This window comes from Myotis myotis, unplaced genomic scaffold, assembly GCF_014108235.1.
Source record: "Myotis myotis isolate mMyoMyo1 unplaced genomic scaffold, mMyoMyo1.p scaffold_m19_p_9, whole genome shotgun sequence".
NCBI classification, from domain to species: domain Eukaryota; kingdom Metazoa; phylum Chordata; class Mammalia; order Chiroptera; family Vespertilionidae; genus Myotis; species Myotis myotis.
The window spans coordinates 22,370,356-22,388,936 of record NW_023416401.1 but is presented as its reverse complement, the minus strand read 5'-3'; the positions used below and the strand labels follow the sequence as shown (position 1 = coordinate 22,388,936).

General features: G+C 51.6%; 1 protein-coding gene and 1 non-coding gene across 3 annotated transcripts in view; both read left to right on the top strand.

Annotated features, from left to right (window-relative positions):
• Positions 1-9,092, top strand: part of CHD6 (chromodomain helicase DNA binding protein 6) — a 181,752-nt gene extending 172,660 nt beyond the window's left edge. For both annotated transcript variants that reach the window (XM_036321729.1, XM_036321730.1), the window contains one exon: positions 6,274-9,092. In XM_036321729.1, the coding sequence (XP_036177622.1) occupies positions 6,274-7,170 (897 nt within the window). In that variant the 3' untranslated portion in view covers positions 7,171-9,092. The remainder of the gene's footprint in view (positions 1-6,273) is intronic.
• On the top strand, positions 5,631-5,737 carry LOC118663862. Its single transcript, XR_004970166.1, has one exon. It is a non-coding gene; the product is annotated as a U6 spliceosomal RNA (small nuclear RNA).
• Positions 9,093-18,581: the final 9,489 nt, after the last annotated feature.

Below are 18,581 nucleotides of genomic sequence, written 5' to 3'. Positions count from 1 at the left end.
TATGAGTTAATTATTGTTTACAGATGAGTACAAATTTGGAATAGAAAATTCATAACCTCTAGAGGGCGGCAATATCTTTGCAACCTGAAAAGGCGTTGAGCTTGGGAAAATTATTCCTAAATGTGTTATTAACCCCCTAAAAGTGCATTCTGCTCAAATGGGAAGCCTCTGAAGATCCTCACGGGGGCCTGCTCTTCCTGGGAGTCCCCACGCTCGCAGCCTTCCTGAGTGCCTCTCAGTGCTCGGCCAGCGCGGCAGTCCTGGGATCCAAATTCCCTTCTTCGTGAGATTGCTGGAGGTGATTTATTGTTTTAGCTCCAAAAGACCACCCACCCTAGTCATTTCCTCCTCTGTGCAGAAAGAAGCTGTTACTTAATGTTCTCCAAGCTTGTCACTGATTTGTCACCTGGATGATTCCTCTTCTCTCCAGCAACTCGGCAAACATAACTGCTCTCTCATCTCCATCCACTGCAGCCACTCGGGGAGGGAGGCCTGGCCCGTCCCTGTGGCCTGCTTCTTAGAAAGTTTGTCACGTTGAAAAGAGGCCCTTTTTCCAACTCTCTTGTTCTCTCCTCAGAAAATGTCCCTCCCGCCCTCTTAGACTGGCTTGTGCTGGGCAGGCTGATTCAGCTTCGGTTCTTACCCCATCTGTCTCTCTCCAGCCCTCACGCTGCCTCCTACCTTCTGCACTCAGCAGTGTTGTCCCGTAGAGACCTCCAGTTCTTGCTTTGTTGTAAGTCAGAGCTCTTGGTTTAGAGACTTGTCAGAAAAACCATGTGGTTTCCCCTTGGCCCTCTCATGTCTTTCTACATGTCTAACAATTTCCCTCATGTTCTCTGGAAATTAATGTTCATCTCTCCCTACAGACACTGACCCCTTGCCAGAAAACCCATTTCTAAGCTGTTCTTGCAAGTCAGCCTCTTACCAGAGATGCACTTTCCCTGCTTTGTTAAATAAACTCAGTCCCTGCCTCGGAGGCCCTTTCCTGCAGCTCAGCAAGAACAGGAAGCACTTGTCCACCTGGTCCTCAGGGTTTCGCGGCCTTCCCACGGGCAGGGCCGGCTTGGCTCTGACGTCGACACTCTGCTTGGCTCCAGGAGGGCCCATTTCTCAACCATGTCACCATCTCTCACATGCTCCTCCTGGGGAGGAGCCCTCTGGTGCACTGCACTCTTCTCTCCCAGGAGACCCTACCCTTCTAGAGACAGGCTCCCATCCCACGGGGGCTTCTCGCTGCTCTGTGGGCTGTGGCTCACTGGTGCGCAGTAAGGCCAGGGATTCAGCGTCAGAAGGCCCAGTACACCGTGGTTGCTCATTAGATGTATGTGTGTACATGTACATACTTCACATATTTCATATGTGTAAGTTACATTTGTTTCATGTTATATGCATACATGTGTGTATGGTTTTGCTGTTTGTTTCTCACTGGGCCATTGACATGACACGTCACCCCAAAATACTTCAGCATGCATCTCCTAACAGCGTTTTCCTGTGTAACTATTCCCATTATTGCGCATGTGAGTATTAATATCTAGTTCAGATTCAGATTTTTTCATTTGTCCCAAAAATGTTTTTAGAGCTAGTTTCTGTTTTGTTTTGTTTTGTTTTGTTTGTGGGATTTTTAAAATTGGGATCCACATGCTGCATCTAGTTGTTAGGTCTCTTGCCACTCGCTGGATATTTGTGGGCTGAACCTGCTAACCTTCCTGGGAGGAGCAGGGACGTTTCCTCCGCCCAGGAATTGAGTTTTAGAGTTGGAATCTGCAGGTTTTGGAATAAGTGCTACCAGGTGCTGATGAAGACAACGTGCTTCTCGGGTGGGAGGCCCCTGTAATCATCTGCAAAGGCAGCTTTGCCCCAGTGCCGCTTCATGGCTGCCTCTCCTTTCCTCGCTCTCCTTGCCCTCTCCCCAGGCCTCCCCTGGAAGGGAAGCAGGTTTGCTCCCAGGGTATAATTACCAGGAGGGAGCACTGCCAAAGCCCGACTTGCCGCTGTGTGTGGTCGCTGAGCTGCTGGGAGGGGCATCTGACAAGGGTGGGCAGCAGCTGGGTGGCTGGAGCGACTCTCCCTCCCACAGGAAGTGGTGAGAGCCGACTTCCTCTGCCAGTGCGCCTCTGGCTTTGCTGTAGGTGAGAACTGTGCTCGTCATGCCTGGGGCCATTCTGCAGCTGCTCTCAGTCTGAAGGGGAGAGAGTGGCCAGCCTGGACCTTCTTGGCATGTTCCCAGTTCTGAAAGGCCCCAGCGTTCTCTTGGCATCAGTGGTTCGGAACAAGGGCAGGGAAGGGATATTTTTAGACATCTTGGTGCCTGAGGAGTGCGACGTGAACTTAGTGGGCAGGGCCAGAGAGCCCACTGGTCCTGCAGGATGCAGGCTGTCCTAGGTGCACTGTCCAGTCCTAATTGCCGCGATGAGCTCAAAATCAAGTATGTTAAAGAACATCTGTTTTATAGCAGATTGTTTTAAAATGAGATGGGGGGGCGTTATTCACTGAGCTCTGGGTTTGCTTGCTTCCCACACAAAGACTTCCCCCAGGAGAGTCATAGGGAGAGCGAGGAGGGGAACGTTTGTGGGTACAAAGGAAAGAGACCCACCGGCACCTTTCCCTGGCTCTTGCTGTGGGTGGGCTGTAGGAAAGAGGGCTTGGAAAAGCCTTGTGGTTGAGCTGTGGTTACCCTGCCAGGGTCCTGGGCTGAGGTGCTGTGCCCAACAGGGACCTGAGACTGTGGTGGAGTCCAGAATGAGGCAGTTTTCCTTAATGGGCTCAAGACAGACTCATGAGAAATGGCGCTTGTAGCCTGGCCCCAATCCATCAAGTCCTACTACCTCAGTTGAGGAATTGTTCCCCCAGCATCCCCAGGCCCAGAGTGAGCCGTTGCCCAGCACGCTCCAGGGCAAAGCAGCCGTGCACATCACAAGTGCTGGTCACGGGTGGGGACAAGAGACAGTGTGGTGTGTTTCAGGGCCACCAGGCCTGACCAACTGTGCCCCAGCGTCAAATCCCTGCTCCCTCACTTTGTAAGGAAGAAGGGGGACCACGCACGACAGTGTCAGAGGTTTCTGCTCTTCTAAACCAAAGCTTTTGAGAGAGGACCATCATAATGCTCTTTGCCTGGCTTATGGTGACCTGGTTTTTCTTTCATATTTTTTGGAAAACAGATGTGGGACTTCAAAATTAACATTATTTAGGGGAGTTGGAAACATTCAAGTGCACGTTTTTCACGTATCTATGAATTTGTAAACGCCCTGTAAAATGGCTCAGATAACAGTACTAACTCCGTGGGGTTGTTGTGATTAATTGCGATAATGCAGATGGAGCACTAAGCATAGTACCTGACATGGGTAAGTACTTATTTAACCTACTGTCAGCACTCCTGCTGCTGCTGCTCCTCTTATCCACTCCCCCTGCATGAGCACCTGGCAGCCAGTGTCCCTTGCATCTCAGCTATTTGTCATACACGTGTGTTCTCGCAGCTCATGGAGAACCTGACCCGGTGTCACTAGCACACCCTGTCTCTACAACAGCCCCTTAAACAAAGATCTGTGGGACTTTCTAAGGATTTGACTTAGCAGATAAGGGAGAGGAGAGGCAGTGAACCAAATGGAAACACCAGAGCAACTCAATTAAAGTTCAGAGGAGGTGTCCTTGGGAAGTTTGTAAAGAGATTTCTTAACTGCTCTGATCACCAGCCTCAGCCCTTTGATGTGCTTAGCTGCTCTGACTTCTTTCTCCACACTCACCAGGCCCTAACAATGTTTTTCTGGTCTGTCCACTATCTCTTGGTGAAACCTGTCCCTCCTTTCTTGCTCCGAGTACTCCATTGAGGAGTGCAACTGGGTCCCTGCCTCTGAGCTTCAGTGGGCTTACAGGAAGGGAAGGCATTTACACAGATGCCTGAGAATCCTGGAAAGGCAGTACAGCCATCATAGAAAGCGTGGCTCCTCCAGCATTCAGAGGCCAAGCTGAGAAGCCTCACTGTTGAGCCCTCCTACCTCCCACCCAGTCCAGGAGGTTCTTAAACCTATCACGTGTCCACACTCCAGCCCTAACTGACCTGCGTCCCAGGGCAAATCTGAACATTTTTTAGCCTTACCATTGCTGTGATCAAAGAGAAGGTTGTAGCTGGCTGGTATGGCTCAGTGGTTGAGCGTTGACCTATGAACCATGGAAGTCATGGTTCCATTCCCAGTCAGAGTCCATGCCCGGGCTGTGGGCTTGATCCCCAGTAGGGGATGTGCAGGAGGCAGCTGATCAATGGTTCTCTCTCATCATTGATGTTTCTCTCTCTCCCTCTCCCTCTCTGAAGTCAGTACTTTTTTAAGAGAGAAGGTTGTACAAGAACACCCGCTTTGTGACAGGAACCACAAGGAGGAGACTCCAGAGTAGCTAGAGGTGCTTCCTCTCACTCGCTCAGAAAGGGATGATGAATGACTCCCTAGGATCCCGCAGGGGCAGGGCTGTTCCTTGTGCTCCTCTGAGCAAAGAAGACTGAGGCTGCTTAACAACAGAAGTATAAGTGGCCTTTAATGCTGTGGACATGCATCACCTTGATAAGCCTAATGATAGCTGTGAAGAGTACGGGGTGTAGGCATCACCGAGAGGGTGTAGGCATTTCAGACGAGTCCTGGAAGAAATGTCGCGCTTTCCGTGAGGAAAACCTTTCTCCCTGCACATGGGGTTATTCTGGCCGTTTTTGAAACACATGCAGAGTCCATTACATTGTAATGGCAGTGGTTGGTATAATTCTCTGTAGCTGCTGCGCTGGGGGAGCAGGTTCTGACTGCATCGTTTCCCCCCAGAGCGCCTGAGCCACAGTCACAGGAAGCACGTGTGGCTGCAGCAAACCCACTCTAGGCGGGTGCTTTCTCCCCCCATCTGCCTGCCGCTCACTGATACATTAGACAGTAGGTCCTCCTCTGTGATTCTCTGTAGCTAAATCATCCAGACGTGTGGTGCCAGTGACCTGTGTGCAGGCATAGCTGTAAGTCCAGGCACAGTCACAGTTCAGTCCACGTGGAGCAGAGTGCTGAGTTCTGGAGCTCTCCACTAAGTAAGAACACTGGAGAGTGCCTCTAAACAGAGGAAAGTAGATCGTCTCCTTGAAGGGGAACCAGAATACCGCTGCTTTCTGATGCATTTCCCCAATGATAGTCAAGAATGCTTTCATTTTCTCGGCAAATACATAGGTGTGTTAGTCATTGCCCTCCAGGAGCTCACGATCCAGAGGGGAGTGGGGCACACACAGCTACTAGTGTCCCTTCCTGTGGGCCGGGTAATGTATTAAACACTTCCCTTTCAGTTCCCTACTCCGCTCTGGCTGATTGAAAACCTTCCTGTGCCCAGCCAGGGTGGCTCAGTGGTCGAGGATCATCCTATGAACCAGGAGGTTATGGTTCGATTCCCAGTCAGGGCACATGCCTGGGTTGCAGGCTTCAGCCCCAGTAGGGGGCATGCAGGAGGCAGCTGATCGATGATTCTCTCTCATCACTGATGTTTCTATCTCTCCTTTTCCCTTCCTCTCTGAAATCTGTAAAAAATTATTTTAAAAAATTTTTTTAAAAAGAAGAGTCACGAGGAAGACAAATGTTGGGATCATTTGTCAAGGAGTCGCAACCACAAGTGTCTTGACTGCACACCTTGGTAGCACATATACTACACTTGGGACGATTCCGAGAAGATGAGCATGGCCCCTACACAAGAATGACACAGTCCATTGCACCAAAAGGTGGCAGGTTCGATTCCCAGTTGGTGCACATGTCCGGGTTGTGGGTTCCATCCCCAGTAGCGGGTGTGCAGGAGGCAGCTGATCCATGTTTCTCTCTCACATCGGTGTTTTTCTCTCTCTCCCTCTCCCTTTATCTCTCTCAGGAACCAATAAAAACCTATTTAAAAAAAAAAAAAAGACATGCAAATTCCTTCAGTATTCCATATGGTTTTTACATTGTACAACCAAAACTAATATGTTATGCCAGTTATACTTCAATAAAATTTTTTAAAAGGAGTCTTGACTAAGACCTGGGCGTCTCCTACTGGTCTCTAGCTCCCAGCACTGTCAGCTTCTCCACAGGGTGGATGCTGCTTTTGCACAGTGAGCATGTTGATGGCACTGCTTGGTGGTAACAGGCTGTCTGTTGGCCTCGGAGGGAGAAAGTCTTCAGGTGCAGAGTCAGGAGAGCTGCCTGTGCCATCGGGGATCCTTCGCAAGCTGGGACCGATGATCGATCACACGTCATTCAGTAACCTTCAGCATCTTCTTTCTTTGTCCCTTTTCAGGGGTTTCTCCCAGAAAACAAGTTCAATCACACCCTGACCGAGCCTGTTCTTCGCGATGCAGGCCCCCGCAGGAGGGGGAGGCGGCCTCGGAGTGAGCTTCTGAAAGCTCCCGCCATTGCGGCGGACTCACCCTCTGGAATGGGGCCACTGTTCATGAATGGACTGATTGCTGGGATGGACCTGGTAGGACTTCAGAACATGAGAAATATGCCGGGCATCCCCCTCACAGGGCTGGTGGGGTTCCCGGCCGGCTTCGCCACGATGCCCACAGGTGAAGAGGTCAAGAGCACCCTGAGCATGCTGCCCATGATGCTGCCGGGAATGGCCACCATGCCCCAGATGTTCGGTGTCGGGGGCCTCCTCAATGCCCCCATGGCAACTACCTGCACTTCGACTGCTCCAGCGCCTCTGTCAAGTACAACAAAAAGTGGCACATCAGTGACCGAACAGACTGCAGAAGACAAGCCAAGTAGCCGTGACGGAAAAACAGACATGTCTGCGGAAGACAAGCCCGGTCCTAGTCCATATTCCGATCAGTCCGAACCTGCAATAACTACGAGTAGTCCTGTGGCTTTTAACCCGTTTCTCATCCCAGGAGTGTCTCCTGGACTCATCTACCCACCCATGTTCCTCTCCCCTGGCGTGGGCATGGCTCTGCCAGCCATGCAGCAGGCCAGACACTCTGAGATAGCAGGGCTGGAGAGCCAGAAGAGGAAGAAGAAGAAAACAAAAGGGGACAACCCGAACCCCAACCCAGAGCCTGCTCCCGGGTCGGATAGGGAGCCGGGCAATGACCAGAACTGCCCCGAATCCAGGGCACCTGTGCCCTCAGATAGAGAACATGCGGCACAGGCCGGGGACAGGGGCCTCAAAGACTCCAACAGTGACACCAATTAGAACTTTTTCATTTAAGAAATGATGTGACTTGTAAGTTTCTTATCCCATAAAGGTTTGTTACTTCCCTCCCTTCACCTTCATAAGAACCTGTGTTTCCATAAGTAATATTTACCTACCTAATTTCCTGTCTGAGAACTATGGTAACAGATGTCAATAGCTGCAGGGTCTTGCCACTTCATTAGATAAGTGTTGTCGACCTAGTCTAGGAGGCACAGAATTCTCCCTCTGTTATCCAGTTGTTCATTCCAGCAATCGTAGTTAATACAGTACTTGGTGACACACCCTACCCCCTTCTCTTCCAAGTTTCCCACGTATTTGAGGAGGAAAAATGGCATAAGAAGGCTGTCTAGGGACTTAACCGTTAAAGGGCCGAAGGACAGACAGAGCAGCTCTTTTTCCGTGAGCTGTGTTGGATGGGAAAGAATGTAATGGGGAACCAAAAAGCACAGGAAAAGGAAGTGCTGGTGCACATTTTTTAGTTAAAGTATTTCCCTATTTTATCATGATTACTAAATGAGTAGTATAGGTAGAAATATATAACTAATGATTGAAAATGCATATATTCATTTCTTTATAAAACGAAATCCTTATTGGTAGTAAATTAACTTCCCCCTTTATGGTTTTTCAGCACCTGCAGCAAGAAGAAGTACTGACTAGGCATTATTTTATATATGTATGCTTTCTCCCAAGTTAAAGGATGATTCTCAGTATGAGGACACTTTACACACCTTGAGTTATTGCTGGCGACGGGGGTGGGTGAGGGGCTCACCCTCCGTGGAGCTGCTCACAAGCACATGACTAGCACTCCACTCCCCTCATTCTCCAGAATTGCGCTCGCCACCACTGGGCCTGATGGGTTTTTATTTTGTGCTTCGTCCACCAAAAATCAGGCTCTTTCTGGAGCTTGCGAGAAAACAGTCACTCAACACTTTAACACTTGCCTAGGTCCTTTTGTCAGAGTCATCTGAGGTTGTCAAAACATGTGTGCCACCTTTTATAAAATGACTGTGAAAAGTTTTATTCTCCATTTTTTTCTCTATTCGGTTTTACAGTTGGACCCAGATTCCAAATCATCAAGTTAGTCAAGACTGTTGCAAATTAACATTATTTTTCCTTCTTTCTGCCCAAGCAGCACTTCAGCCCGTTTCCTTTGGCCTTCCCCCTTGTGTTCCAAACCTTCCAATGACCTTACCCTTTCCTGACAGTCCACACTCTGAGACTTGAAATAATAGCTCATGGCTCAGAACTCCGGGGGCACAGGGCGGCGCAGGACCGTTGGAAATGTCAGAAGTGTTACTAGTACCAGTTTCACTTTTTGTTGTCACAATTTACTGTATTTTTTACTTTTTCTGTTACCGTTTTGCTAATTTATCAGAAGGTCCAAAAGTTTGACATAACTATTTCAGTTTGCATTATTTATTTATGATGCTTTTGTCATTGTCTTTTATACATTTGGGATTATAAATTATGTAAATGTTAAAATGAGCATCTCAAAGAAGTCTGTTAAATCATGACCGAAAAGAATCAAATGTATTTTCAAAAAGTGGAGTCCCAGTTTTGTGAATCAAAGCTATAAATCAGAAAATCTATAACTGATCGTATAAGAAGAAAGAACCCAGTAATTGAACAGATCCTATTTAATTACATCTTTGTAGCATAGATGGTCTGTAATGCTGACAACAGATTTCTTAGAAATGCTGCTCTTTCTATTTAACTAACATTTTGTTCAGTTTTGCCTCCAGTGGAAGCAGAAAGGGTTTTTTCAGCTGTTAAATCCTGAAAATCAATATAATTTATTTATGTAAAAAAAAATCACTCAATCAATATATTTTTGAACCTTTTAAGTACTAATTTTCTTTTTATCAAGTAGAAAAAAATGTATTTGCCCTAAATCCTTAAAATACAAATGCTATAAAAATTCATGTATCTTGAAAGCCTTACTGCAAATGAGTATTATAGACATCCAGCAGAGCCTGGGCTCTTCGTCGTCGTCATCGTCCTTGTTTTGTACGGAAAAGCTGCTTCCCCAGGTTCCACTTAGAACCTCCAGTAGGTCACAGGGTTCAGTATGGATTTGCTTTTGAAACCCACCAGCATGCGAAAACCCCTGTTACCGCTTCCCGAGCCTGTATGTTAGCTCTCTGGGCGTTTAGGCTGATTTTGACTGCTATTGTGTCCCTGTTTGCAAAATGAAAATGACACTTTGTGGATTATTTTCTCTGTAAGGCATAAGTGCTTCTTCTTATTTTGACGTTATCAAGAGCAAAAGCCAAATTTAAACTCTCTTCAGCCAACTTGAGCCTTTTCATCAAATCCCATGTCACTCACAGCCATAAATTCCCTTGATCGTTCCTCACCCCATGTCTTACATAATAAATTGTCTGTGGTCTTGATGCTGGATTTAAAAAAAAAAAAAAGTTGAAAAGTCAAATTTGTACGTGAGGACTTCAGTGGCACTTGGGTGTCTCTTGCTGCCTGGGCACTTTCTGAAGGAATCATCTGCATGCAGGAATTCGGTCTTTCCTGGGTGCACCCTGTTGCGGGCTCGGTAAATATTCACTCAGGAGGGTTGACTTGACCTGCCAAGAGCACCTGGTTAAAGGAGATGCCATGGAAGGGGGTGCAGCACAGATTCTGGGACTCAGGGCCTGAATGCCTCAGTGAAGCACTTTCTTGAGCTCCATTCCCGAAGTCCCACCTCAGACCGCACAGCTGGAACTTAAGGGTGCAACTAGACCTATGGGTTGGAGCAGGTCCATAAAACTTAGGGATGCCTCAGTAGCTGAAGTTCTTATGCTTATTGAGAATTTCAGAGTCCTTCGTTTTGAGAAGCATCACTTCTCAGGCCCCAGAAAGTCTGTCAGCAATTGTCCACAAGGCTGGCAGGAAATGCTGACGTCTCAGTGAGACAGAAAAGAGAAGACCTTCCTCTCCCTTGCTGGGTCCCCACTGAGTACCCATAAGTGGTGGATGACTAGCCTGGAGGATGGTGGGGCATCCTATCTAATAAAAGACAAAAAGGGCAATTAACCGTACCTCTTCTACGCTTCCCATTGGCTAATCAGGGTGATATGCAAATTAACTGCCAACAAAGATGGCGGCCAGCAGTCACGCAGCTGAAGTGAACATGAGGCTTGCTTGCTCCAGTGATGGAAGAAGCCAAGGTTCCCTGCCTGCCCTGGCCCGGCTCTGAGCTCTGGAAGCAAAAATGTTTCGGTTATAGAAGCTAAACAAACCCCAGATACGTGCTTTCAGCTGGCAGTGGCCTCAGAGCTGGGAGCGCCAGTAACGGCAACAATGTTTCAATTATAGGAGGTAAATAAATACCAGAATAAAAAAAAAAAAAAGGAGAGGCTGGGAGCTTCAGTCGTTGGCCAGCCTGAAAACTGCCCTCATCCCCTCACCCAGACTGTCCAGGCGCCCCAGTGGGGACCCCCACCCTAAAGGAGGTGTGGCCAGCCTGAAAACAGCCATCAGCCCCTCATCCAGGCTGGCGAGGCACCCCAGTGGGGACCCCCACCCTGAAGGGGGTGTGACCAGCTGCAAACAGCCATCAGCCCCTCACCCAGGCTGGTCAAGCACCCAAGTGGGACCTCCACCCTGATCCGGGACACCCTTCAAGGCAAACCAGCTGGCCCCCACCTGTGCACCAGGCCTCTATCCTATATAGTAAAAGGGTAATATGCAAACTGACCCTAAAAACAGAAAGACTAGGAATGACTGGTCACTATGACACACACTGACCACCAGGGGGCAGACACTCGATGCAGGAGCTGCCCTCTGGTGGTCAGGGTGCTCTCACATGGGGAGCTCTGCTGAGCCACAAGCCATGCTGATGGCTGCCACTACAGCGGTGGTGGTGGGAGCCTCTCCTGCCTCCTCAGCAGCGCTAAGGATGTCTGATTGCAGCTTAGGCCTGCTCCCCGCTGGCAAGTGGACATCCCCCGAGGGCTGCCAGGCTGCCAGAGTGATGTCTGATTGCCATCTTAGGCCCAATCCCCCAGGGAGCAGGCCTAAGCCAGCAGGTGGTCATCCACCGAGGGGTCCCAGACTGCAAGAGGGCACAGGCCGGGATGAGGGACACCCCCCCCCCACCTCGAGTGCACAAATGTTTGTGCACCGAGCCTCTAGTCCTATATAATAAAAGGGTAATATGCAAATCAACCAAACAGTGGAACAACAGGTCGCTATGACGTGCACTGACCACCAGGGGACAGACGCTCAACACAGGAGCTGCCCACTGGTGGTCAGTGTGCTCCCACAGCGGGAGCGCCACTCAGCCAGAAGCCAGGTTCACAGCTGGCGAGTGCAGCAGTGGTGGCAGGAGCCTCTTCCGCCTCCGCAGCAGCGCTAAGGATGTCCGACTGACGGCTTAGGCCCACTCCCTGTGGGAACATCCCCCGAGGGCTCCTGGACTGTGAGAGGGTGCAGGGCCCCCTCCCCGAGTGCACGAATCTCATGCACTGGGCCTCTAGTTGTTTTATAAGGCTTTACAGTCCTCCTACCATTTTTAAAGTAAGGATTTACTATAGTCTTTGTAGATCTTTAGTTGAGACTTGGAGAGCTCTGGGTAGAGGAATAATTCTTCTTTTAATCCTCACCCAGAGATACGTTTATTGATTTTAGAGAGAGAAAGAAAGAGAGAAGGAAACATCAATCAGTTGCCTCCCGTACATGCCCCAACCAGGGATCAAACCCACAACCTTTTGGTGTACGGGACAAAGCTCCAACTGACTGAGCCACCTGGCCAGGGTGAGGGATGATTTATGCAGAATAAGTAGGGAAGGTTTCATTTGTGACCTCAAAGTCTGCCCCAGTAGAGGCTTTGTTGGCCAAGGGCAGAGGAGTACAGGTAGCCCCCAGTACAGTACACTGGGGCAGTGTTTAGTGTTTTATGTGTGTTTGCCGTAAGTGACCTCCTTTGTCCTCCTGCTATCTTGGTTGCTGGGTAGAGACTCGGGCATCGATCTGTTAGCCTAATGAGAGCCAACAGAAGGCTGCAAAGCTACCTCATCGGTCACGGAGCACAGAGCTGGGGCTAGACCCCTTAGTCCCACAGCCAAGGCTGGAACACTAGCTTTTATGATAGTCTGGGACCCCTCAGCCTCAGAAACCAGATCCAGCCGGAGTGCACTCAGAGAAGTTGAGGCTGGGAAAAGCGGAACAGTCAGATCACACCCCCTGGAAAACTTTATGCTGGTTCATCTGCACCAAGTTTCTTAAAATGGTTTCTTGCAAGAATTACTGTTCATTTGTCTGGTCTGCAAGTCACTGAAGGATCTTTCTCAGGTCAGCAGTGGAGGACTCACCCAGCCCAGAGGCTGGCACCTGGCTTCTCAGGACCCAGTCTCAGGCGCAGAAGCACGAGGGCAGGTCCTCAGGACACAGCTTGTGCAGCTCATAGGCCTCATTTTCCAAGCTGGGCCCAGTATCTGTGGGATAAGATAGGAAAGGAGGGAAAGGGAGAAATTAGGTCCCGGCTCCTACAAGGAGGGTGTTCGTAAGATCAGTTTGGGAATGAAGACCTGAGCATGATGGTGACTGAAGTGGTTGGTCCCGTTGTCTGCACTGTGGCTCAGTCCTAGCCCAGGCCTGGAGGACAGAGGGAGGGGAGAATGGGGAGGAGGGGAGAGGGCAGTGGAAACCTGGGAAGAAACATGGCTTCCCCGAGGGAGGCAGGAGCAAGGTCCCCACCTTCCACAAGCCTCAGTTTCCTCCTCAGAACAGGGGTCATTATAACTTGGACCTCCTATAGGGTTGTTGTGGGGTTGATTGACATGATCAATGCCAGGTGCTTAAAATTGTGCTTGATATATTTGATTTGTATATCTTTGCTCCTTTGGAGTAGCTGGGAGGTGAGGATTACCAGTCCCCCGGAAAGATAAGATAATCAAATCAATGTTCTAGCAAGAAAGTTAAGGAGAAGGAAGATCTTGCTCCTAGCCTCAAGGGATTGGACTCAAAGCACTGCAAGAATCGGGCTTTCTGGCTGGCTCTGTCCCCACAGCCCTGCACACAGCCAAGGAGGGGCCTTTGCACGTGAGCCCTGAACTAAGGGATGGGAGCAGGGAGGCCCCAGGTCTGTGAAGCCCCCTCAGTGTAGAGTTGCCAGGAATGGGGGGGGGGGGGGGTGAAGAGAAATGACACCTAGTTATATTTGAATTTTACATAAACTTTTTTTTTTTTTTTTTGGTATAAGTATATCCAATTTTACTCAAAATATTTTATCAGGAATTTAAGCTCTTGCATGCAGACATTTTCTTTGGTAACCTTACTCAATGTAGTAACACATTTACTAGGCACTTCCTCGAGTGGGGCTTGTTCTCAGTGCTCCATGGCCATGTTCTTCATCTCCACAATTACTCTACGAGGTTATCCCCATTTTACAGATGAGAGAACTGAGGCCCAGAGAGGCTAAATAACTTCCCCAATCACCCAGCTGGTAAATGGCGGGGCTGGAATTTGGGGACTCAGGAAAACAGGTTTCAGAGCCATAAACTGACCAGTAGGGGAGTCAGGATGGGCAGCTAGCCTGAGCCCTGGGCCTGGCTGCCCCTCTAAGGTGCAGCTTCGTAAAATAGCCATGGAGTGATGAGCAAGGGGAGAGGGGCTGTTCGGGCCACGCTGCCCCAGGCCTACAGCTGCCAGCCCCGAAACAGAGGAGCAGGGACCCCAGGAGAAGATATTTCCTTCCCATCCTGCTGTGCAGGCCTAAGGATGATCTCGGTGTCTGGTCGCACCAGCCCAGGTCCAAGGGGCCATGTGAGAGGCAGCGTCCAGAAGGTGGAAAAGAAGGTTTAGGGGGTCAGGGTAGCTGCTCAGCTAGAAGGGCCTGGGGAAGGGGCAGGGGGAGAAATCTTCTGGGTTAAGAGAGGGGCAAGTTACAAATGATGAGGAAGGAGCCTCCCTGACAGTGGGTCCTCTCTGAAGGCAGAGCGTAACTTCCAGCCGGTGTGAGTCATTCCCTGAAGCAGGACCAGGAATCCCAAGGAAGCAGTGGCTTGGAGCCCAAGGCCCAGGCAGCCACATCCTGGAAGCAGAGTTCAAAGGAAGACAGGAAAGAGCAGCTGGGACCAAGTCTATGCAGGAAAAAGTGAGTTCCCATCTTTTCCTGTCTCACTCCTGTAACTGAGGGCAGCAGGCCCACCATCAGGCCCAGCCCATGGCCTCCCAAAGGCACTGAGCCCTTGGACACGGCCCCGAGGACTCTACGTCTCTCTTGCTATCTCAGGGAGACAGAGCAGACACCACCCTGTCAGGCACCTCAGAGTCTGGTTGGGGGAATGACCAATCCAGGGGCCAAGAAATCTGCTAGACGTTACCCTCTCCTGACTCCACACCAAACATTGAATGGATTGCACTCAAGTCTCTTCGACCAGTGTGGATTCCGCAGGGAGCAAGGGCCACGGATGGAGCTGGTGTCGGCCTCTGAGCCGTCGTGAGTGAGGGCTGAGGTGTGGGAGGAAGTGCCACCATTCTCAGGAAAGGAAGATGGGCAATTCAGCTCACCACAGCTTTATGAATTTGACATCAACCCTGGTGGATGAAATTGTAGGGATGGTTTTTTAAAGGATTGTGCCAAGTGTTTACTAAGGACAAGTCAAGCCAGACGTACCCCCATCCCCTTTTGTGACCACTGTTGGGTGAAGAGAGCAGCTCCAGGTGGTTTTCACGGTGATGGGCAGAGTGGAGAGCTGCGGGATTTTGTCCCTGCCTAAATGGCCAGACCCAACGGGAACTAAGAAACGGGTCTGTGTCCATCTGGGCACACCTCAGTGGCTCTGGGCCCTTTTCTCCATATATAGCAGCGTTTGTAAACACGCACACACACCAGGTGAGGCAGGTGACGTCCATGAGTCGTGGGCCAGATGTAAGGCACTAAGAAGGGTGCCCTGCTAAAGGGACAGCCACAGCCAGCTGGTGCCACTTGGGAATGTGGGCCCTGTGTTGCCTGACACCCTGATATTTTTTTTTTCCAACAGAGAACGGAAAGTCAGATCCTATCTAATAAAAGAGAAACATGGTAATTGGCGTACGACCACTACCCTTCCCATTGGCTAATCAGGGCAATATGCAAATTAACTGCCAGCCAAGATGGCGACCGGCAGCCAGGCAGCTTGAAACTAACATGAGGCTTGCTTGCTTCAGTGACAGAGGACTCCAACGTTCCCCGCCTGCCGCTGCAGGCCTCTGAGCTGCAACTCTAAGCTAAACTATGTTACAAATATAGAAGCTAAACAAAACCCCAGAAACCTGCTTTAGTCGCCGGGCTTCAGCCAGCAGGATTGTAACATTGTAAGCAAAGGCCAGAAACCTACTATCAGCAGCAGAGGCCTAAGAGCTGGAGCCAAGCCTCAAAGCTAAAGCTGGCTCAGAATAAAAAAAAAATAAAAGAAAAAAGGAGCGGTTGGGAGCTTCAGTCACCCCCAGCCTGAAAACAGCCCTCAGCCCCTCACCCAGACTGGCCAGGCACCCCAGTAGGGACCCCCACCCTGAAGGGTGTGTGACCAGCTGCAAACAGCCCTCATCCCCTCACCCAGGCTGACCAGGCACCCGAGTGGGGACGCCCACCCTGAAGGATGTGTGACTAGCTGCAAACAGCCATCATCCCCTCACCCAAGCTGACCAGGCACCCCAGTGGGGACCCCCAACCTGATCCAGGACACCCTTCAGGGCAAACCAGCCGGCACCCACCCGTGCACCAGGCCTCTACCCTATATAGTAAAAGGGTAATATGCCTCCCAGCACCGGGATCAGCGTGACAGGGGGCAGCGCCCAAACCCCCTGATCGCTCTGCGGCTCTGTGTGTGACAGGGGGCGGGGCCACAACCTCCCTATCCACCCTGCTCTGTTCGTGACAGGGAAGGCGCCCCAACCCCCTGATCAGCCCTGCTCTGTGCCTGATAGGGGGGAGCTCCCCAACCCCCTGATCGCCCTGCGGCTCTGTGTGTGACAGGGTGCGGCACCCCAACACCGCCCCCACCCCACGGGCCCTGCTCTGTGTGTGATGGGGTAGAGCCATAACCTCCTCATGGGCCCTGCCCTGAGTGTGAGAGTGGCGAGGCCCCAACCCCCTGATCGGCCCTGCTCTGTGGGTGATAGAGGGCGGCACCCCAACCCCCTGATGGGTCCTGCTCTGTGCGTGACAGGGGGCAGTGCCCCAACCCCCCTGATGGGCCCTGCTCTGTGAGTGACAGGGGGCAGTGCCCGAACCCCCTGATTGGCCCTGCTCTGTGCGTGACAGGGGGTGGCGCCACAACCTCCCCATCAACCCTGCCTTGAGTGTGACAGGGGACGGTGCCCCAACCCCCCAATCGGCCCTACCCTGAGCGTGACTGAGGGTGGCATCGCAACCTCCTGATCCGCCCTGCTCTGTGCATGACAGGGGGCGGCGCCCCAACTCCCCAATCGGCCCTGCTCTGAGCCCAACCAGGGGCTGCACCTAGGGATTGGGCCTGCCCTCTGCCACCCGGGAGCAGGCCTAAGCCAGCAGGTCGTTATCTCCTGAGGGGTCCCAGACTGCGAGAGGGCATAGGCCGGGGTGAGGGACCCCTCTCCCCCCTGAGTGCACAAATTTTTGTCCACCGGGCCTCTAGTATTTATATAAAATCCCCTGATTTTTAAATGTGTGCAATAAATTCAGATTTTCAAAAAATCCTCTGAACAGACACATATCTGCCTGCCGGTTAGATCTAGTGCGCAGAGCACACATTTGCTACCTGAGTAATTGGAGAGCCGTGGGCCGTGGCTCCTGGTACAACCAGCAGGCGACCTGAGTCAGCTTGCATTCCCAGGGCGACGTCCCCCACTGGGATGTTCAGCCGGCTCTCAGGAGCAGAACCCTAGGACAGGCTCAGGAGTTCAGGCGGGTGTGATGCTGGCAGCAGCGGGCACCCCCGAGGGGTGAGTGCTCCACCCCAGAGGGGGTGTCCAGAAAGGTGTGGCAGTCCCATGTGGGGCAAAGCTGGGCACTTGCCAACATTACCCTAGTCCAGTGGTTGGCAAGCTCATTAGTCAGCCAAATATCAACAATACAACGACTGACATTTCTTTTGAGAGCCAAATTTTTTAAACTTAAACTATATGGGTAGGTACATTGTTATTAACTTAATTAGGGTACTCCTAAGGCTCAGGAAGAGCCACACTCAAGGGGCCAAAGAGCCGCATGTGGCTCACGAGCCACAGTTTGCCGGCCACGGACCTAGTCTGCTGTACTGCTCCCTCAGGATGATGCCTGGACCTCACCCATCTCGGTCCCAGCACGTTCGGGTTCCCTGAGAATCCTTGGGGCCTCCCAGCGTATGGATCACACCTAGGGCCCCTCTGCAGGTGCAGTGGGGGAGGAGGGCGGGACCTGAGGGGCCAGGCCCAGCAGGGCTGCTGAGGTATTTAGCCGTTTTCCTGGCTCGGACCAGGAGGAGGCCAGACCAGGAAAACTCAAGACTCTGCTCCCCCCACCAACCCCCCCACCCCCGCTTCCACCCCATCCCCACTCCAGCTCTGACCCAGGCTTTTCCATTCACAGATCCCAAACTTTCCAGGCCACTGAAGAGCCAGACCGGAGGGGCTGCCAAGGCCTGGGTGAGTGCCTTCGGCGGGGGCTAAGGGACACGCAGGCCTGTCGGGTGGACTAGAGGGGCCTGCGGGGAGTGCCCAGCCCAGCCCCTTGTAGGATTTCCGCATCAGAAGCAGGTGTGTGTCTGTGAGGAACGGAGCCCTCGATTCCCGTGCTCCCCGTGTGGGTGTGCACGTGAGAGAGAGTTGGACAGCGGGCCAGGGGAGTGGGTGCTCTTGCCAGCTAAGTTCCTGCAGCCACTTGCTTCTGCTCCCCAGGTCAATTAGAGATCATTAGCATCCCATTCAGGGAGGGGTTGGAGAGGCCTCTCCCCTGGACTGGGGGCGGGAGAGGGAGGGAGCAGCACAGGAGGGTTCAGAGCCCCTCCAACAGCACTCTCTGTGCACACCCAGCACCCAAAACAGGCCCCAGGGTCAGGGACCACGGTCCATGGCCAGGCCCCACCGGCCCGGCCATCCAGCCTCTACAAGGAGCAGGGGTTCAAAGAGATTAAACACCCATTCAAGTGCCTCTCTTCGGAGTCACTGTGGTGCACAGACTGCTCAATTCCTGGCCTTGTGTGTTTCGGTTTTTGGTTCCTCCTTGCACCGTGGGCTCCCCCTCCCCTTCGTGCCCCCATCAGCTAGTCTACGCTCGCTTCTCAGGGACAGCGGGCACTGGAAAAAGGAAGGCAAGATTGTCTTGCTGGCTTTTGAGTTTCCAAAGAAGCCCCTGGCCTGGACACCTGTGCCAGGTAAGAGCAATGCTTTCCAGTACGTCCCTCCCCAGCGAGGAAAGGGTTTCTGGAGGGAAAAGGAGAGGGGGCGGTTGGTGGAGGCCATGGGGACTGGAAGGA